This window comes from Gracilinanus agilis, chromosome 5, assembly GCF_016433145.1.
Source record: "Gracilinanus agilis isolate LMUSP501 chromosome 5, AgileGrace, whole genome shotgun sequence".
In the NCBI taxonomy this organism is placed as follows: Eukaryota; Metazoa; Chordata; class Mammalia; order Didelphimorphia; family Didelphidae; genus Gracilinanus; species Gracilinanus agilis.
The window spans coordinates 202,759,465-202,771,406 of NC_058134.1; the positions used below are offsets into that span (position 1 = coordinate 202,759,465).

General features: G+C 37.8%; 1 protein-coding gene across 1 annotated transcript in view; it reads right to left on the minus strand.

Annotated features, from left to right (window-relative positions):
• DYRK4 (dual specificity tyrosine phosphorylation regulated kinase 4) overlaps positions 1–10,015 on the minus strand; it is a 41,908-nt gene extending 31,893 nt beyond the window's left edge. Inside the window, exons 1-8 of the mRNA XM_044678437.1 lie at positions 9,936–10,015; positions 9,585–9,678; positions 8,747–8,800; positions 6,298–6,381; positions 5,364–5,513; positions 3,571–3,697; positions 922–1,085; positions 271–407 (exon numbers count right to left, since the gene is read on the minus strand). Of these exons, the coding sequence (XP_044534372.1) occupies positions 271–407; positions 922–1,085; positions 3,571–3,697; positions 5,364–5,513; positions 6,298–6,381; positions 8,747–8,800; positions 9,585–9,678; positions 9,936–10,015 (890 nt within the window). The remainder of the gene's footprint in view (positions 1–270; positions 408–921; positions 1,086–3,570; positions 3,698–5,363; positions 5,514–6,297; positions 6,382–8,746; positions 8,801–9,584; positions 9,679–9,935) is intronic.
• Positions 10,016–11,942: the final 1,927 nt, after the last annotated feature.

Sequence of the window (11,942 nt, forward strand, 5' to 3'; positions counted from 1 at the left end):
AGAAAGGAGGAGGAGGAGGAGGAAGAGGAGGAGGAGGAGGAGGAGGAAGAGGAGGAGGAGGGAGAGAGAATGGAGACAGACAGACTGAGTAAAATGGGGGAAAGGAAAAAGCAGGTGGTAGAGGGAAGAAGAGAAGTTAGGAGAAAGTTCAAGGGGGCTTATGGGTGAAAGAAAGAAGAAAAAGATAGAGGAAAAGAAAGAAAAAAGGGAGAAGGAAGTTGATTGAGAGAGGTGACCAAAACAAGGTTAGGATGGTCAAGAGGGTAGTACCTCTTTTTGTTCCTGATGATTTTCAGTGCCACCAACTCATTCTTCTTGTGATCCAAACACTTGGCCACTTGCCCAAAGGATCCTTTGCCAATCATCTCCAGGACCTCATAACGGTAGGCAATGTGATCATGCAGGACCTGTTAAAGCCATACCATGGTTAAATGTAAAGGATCAAGAATACTAGGCTTCCCCAGAGAAATTCCTGCTCTGAAGTTGTCATGTAGACCTAGTAACTAAAACCCTAAACTCTTTCATGGGTACCTATCCTATTATTCCTGTCCATGACCAGAGAGGCACCCAAAGAGATCATCCCAGTTCTTAGTTTAATGAGCAAAGCTAAGCAGCCTTGTTAACTCAACCCCACTACTGTCCAAAAAAAATAATGGAACTACAGTATCCCACAAATAACATAAAGCAATATCCAGGCTCCTAGACAGATTCCTGGTATTTTGCTTACTACTGCTAATTCTCATCTTTGGAAAACCTAAAAGGTACAGATTCTCCTATGGGCTACAAGGTAAATGTTCCATCCTACCATGGAATTATCCATAGTCACCATAGGTCTGTCTCACCTCCTTCCTTCCCAAACTGAACTTGTCCTTGCCATTCATCCAACAGACCCCTACTACCTCTGCAAGGAACACCATTCACCTTAATATAGGAGCCATGCTCATCATCATAGCTTGTCTTGCCGTGTTTTTCAGGAAGTACATCTAATTTCTGGGCCTCAAGCCCCAGGAACCATAATTCTGTGTAGCCCAGGACTTCATTTCGTTCATACACAGACAGTTGATTCTTAAAATGTTTTAGGGCTTCTGTGTACAAAACAAGGGCAGGAATTAACTTCGTTATTGACTCAAAAGGCTGTTCCCACCAAACTCACCATCAACTAAGTTCTGGTTAAAATAGAGTAAATTTTTAATGTGTTCCCAATAGAGCATAAAACCCCCCAAGACAAATACTGCTTTTAAAAACTCTTGTCTCATTATTACCTCATATTCAGCTCTCAATATCATCTCATATTAAGCTTAATAACTTTGTTCACAGGAATCATTATCTTTTGCCATTCTCATTCATACTTATAGAGTGTATCTCTTTCCTTTGTTTTTTTTTTAATTCCAGTATATTCTTTCCAGTTCATCCCTCTGACTGGCATCAGATCAATCATGAAAAACCCAGTACAATGTCATAGAATCATGTAGTTGGAAGATCATTTATTAGCTAGACAACTTAGTACTTGACATAAGTAATAAGTGAGGCAACATGTTTTATGGAAAAGGTATTGGAATGGGAGTAAAAGAACTTCCCTTCAAAACTTCCATTTGACAAAGATAATAATAATTGCTAGCATTTGTATGTCTCTTTAAGGTTTTCAAACTGCTTTACATACATATTAGCTCATTTGAGTCTCATAATCCTGGGAGGTAAGTGTTATTATTTCAATTTTACAAATAAGGAAACTGAGTCAGACAGCAATTATATAGCTTGCCCAAGGTCACATAGGTAGTTAATGACAAAGACTGGTTTTGAACTCGGGTCTTTTTGGCTCATTTCTAGTACTCTATCTACTGTACCACCTAGCTGCATCATACATGGACCGGTAGAAAGCTGAGGAAGTCATTAAACTTTCTGGGCTTCATTTTCCTCATCTAAAATATAAAGATGTTGGACAAGATAAGCTGTGATTGCTTTTTTGGCTCTAAAATTTAGGGTCTTTGAGACTTATATACTTAAGCCTACTGATTCTGTCTACCCAACTTTCCTATAAGTCATAGCTGCTTCACAGAAATTTAGTACTAACTTTTGATCATAAGAATTAGAATTAGAAGGGATCTCCAGGTTCATTTACTTTAAGGGTTCTTAACTTGAAGTTCATGGATCTCCAAAAGGTTAGATTTTCATGGGATCCACTAATATGGATAAGAAAAAATACTATGTCCTTATTTTCACTAACCTGTAACTGAAATTTAGAGCATTTCCTTCAATTATTTTAAAATATTCTAAGAGGTCCATAGGCTTCACTAGATTGCCAAAAAAATATCAATGACACAAAAATGTTTAGGAACCTCTGATCTAGACCAATCCCCTTATCTTATATCAAAGGAAGCGGAGGTTCAAGAAAGGGGCAGTGACTTGTCCAAAACTATACAAGATATGTAGGGGGATAGAACCAAGATTCTAACCAGGTCATCTGACTCCATATATTCTCTCCACTGGACCATGGAGTCCTCCTTTCAAGAGACTACTATGTATAATTGTCACTCAATATTTGCAAAGCATTTTGCTCACAATAACTCTATGAAGCAGGTAGTTCAAGCTTCTTGTCTTGACAATGACTGTAAGTTCTTTGAGTCATAGCTGCTGTCTGATATATTTGTTGTTGTTGTTGTCAACTAGAATCAATACTGAAGAAGAGCAGTAAGGACTAGGAGATTGTGAGATTGTGGTTAAGTGACTTGCCAAGGATCACACAGGTAGGAAATATCTGAGGTCAGATTTGAACCCAGGAACTTCTACACCTCCAGTTATGGTTCTCTATCCACTGAGTCATCTAGTTGTTCTTATATGTTCTGCATCACATTTGATCTTTACAACCACCCTATAAGACTGGGCATATTGAATGAACTTGTGATTTCATGGTTTAAGAAACTCATGGAAACAAGACTACCTAGGAAGACAAGTCAGCTATTGATCTGCAATCTATAAACAGTGACCTGAGTTCAAATTTTTAGTCCCTAAATACAAATATCATAAATAGCAATAGCTCATATTTCCATAATAATTTACATTTTTTACCACCCTGTAAATTGAACAGTGTGATTATTATCCCCATTTTACAGAAGGGGAGCTAAGGGAAAGCTGATAAATAGAGGGAACAGGAATAAAATACAGCATACATATGACTACAATCTAGTGATTTTTTTCCACATTATAACATGGATGCCTTTGAAGAGTGCCTAAAAAACAGAGATTCCTATTGGAAAAAGTGAAGGTTACATGCAATACTGGAGCTATTTATTGAGTATCAGTGCCCACAAGTGGTAAATTACACATTAGGAGGAATAGAAGAGTCAATTAGTAAAATGACTCCTAGACACTCAGCCTTAGGGCTTGCCATGCCAAGAACTGATCTGGCCTACCAAGTCTCACTCAAGGCCTAGGTATTAATGGATTCTTTGTTGGCCATCCTAAAAATAGTGCAACTTAATACTATACCTTTTTTTTTCTTTCCCACCCAACCCCCACCACACACACATACCCAAATGTACACATACACACCCTCCTCCTGACAAGATATACCTGCTGCTGTCAGAGGAAACTTGTGGGATGTCATGATTTCCTCTGACTTGAAGTTCTGGCTTTGGCTGCAGAGATTGGATGAAGTCTTGATCTCTGAGGGCAGCCCCAGATTATGGTGTTGGTTTTCCTGACCAGAGAGAAAGATTTGCTTTAAAGAACCACCCAGTCTACTCCCTGGGAAACACATCTAGACACATTCTTCGCTCTTGTACTTGCCAAGGATATGCCCAACCAACTTGCATGTTTACCTAGAAATCTTTTTCTTTTCCTTTCTCTCTTCTGTCTCCCTTCTAATTTTATTGTTCACTGCCTTTTTTAAAGTGGTTGATATAAGAGGAAAATACATTTAACTTTTATTTCCATTACTATGAATGATTTAGAGTAAAATTTTGATCCCAGGGAAATTTTAGCTTGTCAGCAACTCTGAATCCAAATCAGTTCTTCTCAACCTCAGAGGAAAACCGTCTAAATATTGTATGAAAGATAATACAATGGGGTGAAAAAGACACCATACTGAAAGATAAAAAACTTATTTGAATCTTCCACCTGCTAGTTAACTATCTATGTGCCCTTAGACAAGTCACTCATGTTCTTCAGGTCTCAGCTTCCTTGATCTGAAAAAAAAAAAGTCTTTAAGGTTGAAGTAGATGGTTTCTAAATTTCTAAGGATGATTTCTCTTCTTGTTCCAAATCCTATTATTATAATATTACAATAAAAGTAATAATTTTTTAAAAAGGTATTAAATAAAATCCACAAAATATCAGTAAGGAAAATATGCTACCAAAAATGTATTTACTTACAACATCAGACCTTGTGCTCAAGGTACTTAATGCATCTGTATCTACTTAAAGTCGGAGTTATCTCGGTATCCCCCAGTTTTTTTTCTTTAGTTATAGAGTACACAGATTGTTTGAAGCAAAGGCATTTAATAATATTTCATAGTGGTGAAAAAAAGCACAATAAAAACAGAAGTCACAAATCTAGGACAAATTCTCCCATAACCGCACCATCAATGGGATGAACAAAGGGATATCAGAGGGCAGATACACAGAAAACAGGAAAAGCCAGGGGACCACTATCGGAAATAAGTCTCCAAAGCTCTCAGACCACTTCTGTCTTCTGGTGATGTTATTGAGTGACTCTAACGAGGTCTGTTCTCCACCGGGTGTGGCATCTTTGCTGGACACATTGCTCCTTTGATCCCTCTAATGACTGCTGGAAAAATAGTCTCAATTTGATAAAACAGACAAAGAGAAACAAAATGACCAGCTCTTGTTGGCCTCTCCCTCCAGCTTCTGGCTTAATTCTTTAGAGCCTATTCTGCTCAAATCATCTCCAGGGATGTAGACAACTCTTCAGTCACAGCCACCACAACTAGCTAAATGAAAGCCAGGTTGTCCTCTTAGGCTAAGACAAAACCTATTCTTTAATGCCTCTGTTTAAGGCAGCCAGGTGGTACAGAAGTTAATGTCAGACCTGGAATGAGGAAGACTTCAAATTTGTCCTGAGACTCTAACTGTGATCCTGGGCAAATCACTTAATCCTGTTTGCCTCAGTTTCTCATTTGTAAAACAGAAAATATGTCTAATCCCTCAATGTATTTAATGTTTTTCTTTTCAAGATTATTTTCCAAAGATAGTCTCTCTCTGACTACTGAATCATTCCTGTGAGGCTTCAATTGTATGTTACTATAATTCACATTCTAAGGAAAGACAAATGCAGATAAGCAAGGTCCAAAAAAATTAATTGACTTTTCCCAACCAGGATCCAACATATGCTGAGATGTACCAACCTGAGACATTGAGAGTACCTTCACCAAGCTTTTAGTGGTAATGAGTGGAAGGTTATGGTCCTGAGGAAGGATCTTTACCACGCTGACTGTGTTCTTCTTCCCACAACGATTGTCCAGATAAGGGAGTGAGGGAGCACTAGTGTTGGTTTTCTACAAAAAAAAAAAAAAAAAAAAAAAAAAAAAAAAGGAAATCCATTTATCTTTAGCCAAAAAGTAATCTTCAGCACTCTCACTCTATCTACCCCAAGGCTATAACTGACCCAACCCTGCTCTGAGCCTACTTTTAAAACTCTCAGAGGAAGGATATTTTATAGAGTTTCCCTCAGCGATTACTACCTTGTAGTGTTTCATAATCCTTCCTAATATTTCATCTGAATCCCTCTGATTGTCCCATTTTCTCTACAATGTGGGTTTAGATTTATCCAATTGAATCAATTTACCAATTGGCCAGTTAAAGCTACCTAAATCTAAAATCAGCAAAATGAATGATTTAGCTACTCTGATATCAAGCCAGTGATCTAAAACAAAGCCCCAGGATGAAAAATGCTATCCATCTCCAGAGAGTGAACTGATAAACACTAAATACAGATTGAAGCAAACTTTTTACACTTCTTTATTTTTCTCATTTTGTGTGTGTGTTTTCTTTTCCAACATTGCTAATAAGGAAATATTTCATATTTTGGAATTTACAACTTTAAAAAATGAATGTTAAAAACTTTTTAAATATATAATTAGTAAATATTTAATGAAATTAATAAAATACATCAGAATCAATGATAGTTTAGGACAGGCTTGTGGGAAGAGGAATGGTAATGGGTAGAATAGCTGGAAAATTTCCTGTATGTTGTGTCCAGATACCTGGAAAAGGTACCCTCATCCTACTCTGTCCTGAAAAAAAAAAAAAAAAAAAAAAACAAGCACCAGAACTCTCTACCTTACGCAAATATTGGTTCAGCCTCAGGTTGTTGTTCTTGGACTTGGGTTGTTGGTTTTGAGCCTTACTCTCCACTTGGGACGACTGAAAGACAGAATTAAAAGAGTGCTAAGTGTTGCTTCATCTCCTTCTCAAAAATCTTCGATGGCTCATAAAAATCCAAGATTTAAAATTTTGTTCGAGAAAATTTTCAGAAAAAGAAACTTGCTAACTCCTTGAATCTAAAAAATGAACTATTTGGAGAAAGATGCCTACAGAAACCTATACTGAATCAAGATACAGAATGAACTTTGGGGTGCAATTGATTGAACTTAAGGGGATTGAACACAATTATTTTGAATGTAAACTCTTATGCCAAAGGGGATTGCCCCCTAATTGGCTTTTTGTCAATGCACCTAGCAAAACATTGGTTTTGCTCCCTTTCTTTCTATCTCTTCTACTTCCCTCTTATCTCTAACTTGTAGTTAGAAGATTTTTAGGGGTACAAGATGTTTACATCAAATGGTCAACTGGTGAGATAAGTCTCCCAAATGAGAACAGGGTGACTGTGATAATGAGATTAAGTTTACCCTGCCCATTTTTAGATTTAATCCCCAAGGCAAAAAGTTGGAAAATGAGAGAATTTCCTTCAATTGGGGAATGGCTGAACAAATTGTGGTATATGCTGATGATGGAATACTATTCTGCTCAAAGGAATAAAGAACTTAGAGGAATTCCATGTGAACTGGAATGACCTCCAGGAACTGATGCATAATGAAAGGAGCAGATCCAGGAGAACATTGTACCTAGAGACTGATACACTGTGGTACAATCGAACATAATGGACTTTTCTACTAGCAGCAATGCAAGGATCCAGAGCAAGGCTGAAGGACTTATGAGAAAGAAAATTAGCCACATTCAGAGGAAGAACTGTGGGAGGAGAAACACAGAAGAAAAACAACTGCTTGAACACATGGGCTGATGGGGATATTATTGGGAATGTGGACACTAAATGATAACTAGTCCAACTATCAATAATATGGAATTATCTCTTGATTAATGGTACATGTAAAACCCAGTGGAATTGTGTGTTGGCTAAGTGGGGTTGAGGGTTTGGGGGAGAGGGAAAGAACATGAAATATGTAACTATGGGAAAATATTCAAAATAAAATTTTAAAAACTCCAGTTAAAATAAAGAACTAAAGAAAAAAAGATTTAATCACCAAAAGTGTAAACACCACCACTTAATTGACAAGTGGGGAAGTCTGTAATCCACATGTGCAAAAGTGGATGACAAATCAGAATTGACTGACTGCCCCCTGGGCAAAGCGTTTGTTGTGATTGGACATATAAACTAGAGAAAGGCACAGGAAGTGATGCAAAAGAAGCACCTTTAAAAGGAAGTGACAACTTCCTGTGAGTCAGTTCTTCTCCTCTCTTCAGACTGGAACTGGACTTGGAGGAGCTCTGGCTGGGACCTAGGACTTGGTGAGACTATTCTTAAATCTCTCCCTTAGAACTACACGTGGTGAGTGAAAAAAGGCTGACTCCCTTAGCTTCCCTGGAGGTACTAACCTCTAGAGGGGCCCTTGATTGGGAGGGGCCTTTGATTGGGAGGAGCCCTTATGGCTAAAACCCTTGTTAATTGACTTTTAGGCTCTCTAGCTAGAGCCTCTGGAGCCCTGCTGGAGTAAAGCAAGGGATTGAGCACATAGTCTAGCTCATTAAACTAGATCTCTTACTCTACCCTCTTCTCATCTCTCTACTTCTACTCTCCCCAATATTTTATAAATAAATTACTAAAAATCATTTTAGAATTGATATTTATTCAATTCTTTGTGACAACCCCTTTAAATATTCAAACAAACACCCATAATTTCCCCCTTTTCAGAGGCATTTTTTCATTGTATTATGCAACTAGCTAAGCTATTGGTTTCCTTCCACTGACCAGGATGCCAAAGTGAAGATGCGCCCTACAGTTGGTTTTCTGCTGTAAGCATAGGCCTAGGTTAAAAAGTCAGAACTTTAATGATTTTAAAACAAAAATCATTACAAAAATTCCCCAGAACAAGATGCATCCTTCCAAATAAATTATAACACTTAAAAATTATGAGTAAAGTATCTCCACATAAGAAAATATATCATATTCTCATGGCATCTTAAGCTGGAAAAATCCTTAGAGACAATCTAAACCACCTCTATCTCACATGTGAAGAAACTAAAGCCCAGAGATGTGAGAGCCATTCATTGTTCAAATTCAAACAGACTATAAAGAATAAATCTGGGAACCCAGGTGCTCTAATGTTAAATAGAGTGTTTTTTTCCCCAAAACCACACTCATCAAAACATCACAATGTCAACTGCTGCAAGTAAAATTCTTCTTCTCCTATGACTAGCTTTTAAAGCAGACAGTACAAAAAAGAGAGACTCTAAGAGTTAGAAACATCTACACCAGACATAAGTAACGTACCGGTTTTGAAATTGATCTTGAATGCACACCAGACAAAATTGCTCCAGGAAACTTCTGGTGTTGTTGAAGATACATAGAACAAAGTAAAAGATAAAGTTGAAGACATTAGTTCAAGAATCCCAGAAACACAGGCTCATGGAGAAGAGTAGGGAGGTTAAGAGCTCTGAATAATCCAAAATCAAGAAGTAAAACCCCTCATTTCTGACTTTCCCCTGATTCAACTCATCAGGGCCAAAAAGAATAATGAAACAATATCCACCATAGCAAATCCTTGCTATAATCCTGGTCTTTTTCATTGCTTTTCCTCATATACTCATTAAAACTTATGAGTTGGAAGGGGGACAGCTAGATGATTCAGGGGGTCCTTGGTTCCCATATGGCCTCTGGTTAAGTCATTTAAACCCTCACAGCCTTACAATTTTTCTGCCTTGGAACTAATACACTACTGATTCTAGGACAGAAGGTAAAGGTTTAAAAAAATTTAAGATATCACTTCTAGTATATTTTAAGATTAAAATAATTCTCTTAGGGGTAGGTAGGTGGCTTAGTGGATTGAAAGCCAGGTTTGGAAATGGGAGGCCTGGGTTCAAATATAGCCTCAGACACACATTTCCTAGATGTGTGCCCCTAGGCAAATTACTTAAACCCTATTTCCTAACCCTTACCACTCTTCTGCCATGGAACTAATACTTGGTATTAATACCAAGACAGAAGGTATGGGTTAAAAGACAAAGTTATGGGTTTATGACCAAGTAATCTCTATTTAGTTCAGGTATTTCTCTCTTGCCCTTTACCTTATCCACATTGTAGCCTTTGGATGAAAACAGAGGCATCTTACCTTAATAGAATTGAAGTTGTATTTTTTTCTTGGTTTCAGAATGGGAAAGGACGTTGTACTTCGTTTTCCAAGCTTTCTTGCATTCATTTTTGTCCTGCAGGAAGTAGAGAGAGCACAAGAGAAAATAAATTACAAATATTCCCCAAGAAAAAAAATCAAACATTCCCAGTGGAAAAAAAAAGTCCTGGGCCAAATAATCCCCTGGATTCAGGGCTAGTACAAAGGAAACCAGGGGAAAGGGGATGAAAAGAAGGGGAATATATTCTTTCTCTTCCTTCTGTTCCCTTTGGGTGGAAAGATAAAATGCCAGTAAAGGGAAGACTCTGAGACCCTTTAATGCAAAACACTGACCTTAGTGAGAGGAGAATAGAAGGAAGAGGTGTCAAGGAAGTAGCTAGAGGTTCTGGGCATTCATGCCAAAAGGATTCCATGGCCTTTTGTTAATTTCAAAATCAGCAGCTCTTGGAACCCTGCCTTCCACTCCTACCCCTCCAGCCTTGGTATTCAGGAAGGGGCTATTTGGGCAGTTGAAATGCCTGTGGATACAGAAAAAGGAGGCAACCAAGCTGGACCTTGGCTCCAATTACTGCTTATTTTTCATCGCTTTTTGTTCTTTTCCCATAGATACCAGAGAATCCAAGAAAATTGAGTGCAGACCTCCTCTATAAGTTTAGACATTTTAAAAAGTCAAATTGCTTTTGAAGCTTTAATTTAGGTCACTGACTTGGTATCTGATCCATCAACTCCTCTAACAGGTCCTATAGACCTCCAGGTCTGGTGCTAACAGATTTGATGGAATGGAATGAAATGTAGATGGACTATTGCTAGTGTAATCTCAATTCTGGTAGTTGTAATGATTTTTGCAGGCATTAAGATCTTTGATCTTCCTGTATCTGTGGGCAATAAGAACCTCCCTGGCAAGACAAGGATGGAGGACAACAGTTACCCCTACCATTAGGCATTATTTTGCTTGCTGATTTCTCTCCCATCTTATATATATGGCACAGGGGATTAGGGGTTCAGTGTGCTATTTACCCTTGAGAAAGGAGTTAGACACTGTCAGACAACATGTATTAAACTGAAAAACCATACATAATGCAAGTTCTATATCACATTGCTACATCCCTCTTGTGTCAGTGGGGTTATTAACAATTTAAAGGAGAGGAGAAAAAAATAAAGGAGAAGAGAAAGGAAGTGAAGACAAAATCATGTTTTTTGCTTCAGACTTAGCACTCTGCATAACATCAAATAGAATAATGCATTTTTAACTGTGTTAAATTGGCTAAAGTTGGAGGGAGAATTATTAAAAACTTACCAAGGCTGGGGTGAAAAAATCCAGAGAAGGAGCCATTCCAGGTTCAGAATGTAATAAGGGGACCCCCTCAGTGGAGTTTACAATAATTTTTCCAGTTTTGTTTTGGAAAATGCATTATTAGAAATGTTCTCTGTCAAGGATATAGGACTTCTCTGTATGGGAACTCAGGGAGTAATGGAGTACCTTTCTCCTCAAAAGCATACATATGAACTCTGTTAGATGCCTGCAGGAAAGACATTACAGAAAGGGAGAACCACAAAGAGAACTAATATACCAAGAATCATCAGACCCTAAGATGAGTTAACCAGAGAGTGAACAGAGAATGAACAAAGACAATGAAACAAGTGTAAAGGATGGTATCTTAGTGTACGATAAAAGAAGAACTTCCAGGCCCACCCCAAGAGGTAACTTGAATTGGGAATTTGCAAAGCTTTGAAAGGAGCTAAATACAATCGAATGTAATAGATTTCTCTACTAGCAGCAATACAATGATCCAGTACATTTCTGAGGGACTTATCAGAAAGAATGCTATTCACATCCATAGAAAGAACTGCGGGAGCAGCAACACAGAAGAAAAACAACTGCTTGATCACATGGGTCAGTGGGGATATGATTGGGGATGTAGACTTTAAGAGATAACTCTAATGCAAATATTAATAATACGGAAATAGATCTTGATCAATGACACATGTAAAATCCAGTGGAATTGCTCATTGGCTATGAGAGGGGGGTGGGAGGAGGGGAAGGAAAGAACATGAATCATGTAACCATGGAAAAGTATTCTAAATTAATTCATTAAATGAAATTTTTCAAATCGAAAAGAAAGAAAGGAGCTGAGACTTTGTGATTGATGTTTGACATTGGGGGGATAGGGAGAAGCAATGTCTGTGAATGCAATAACTTTTCTAGTTTTGTCTTGGAAAATCTATATTATAAAGATTATCTATCAAGGATATAGGACTCCCCTGTATAGGAATTCAAGTAATGGATGGAGTCTTTTCTCTTTGAAGCAGACATATATTAGATGTGAATGTGATGGGGAA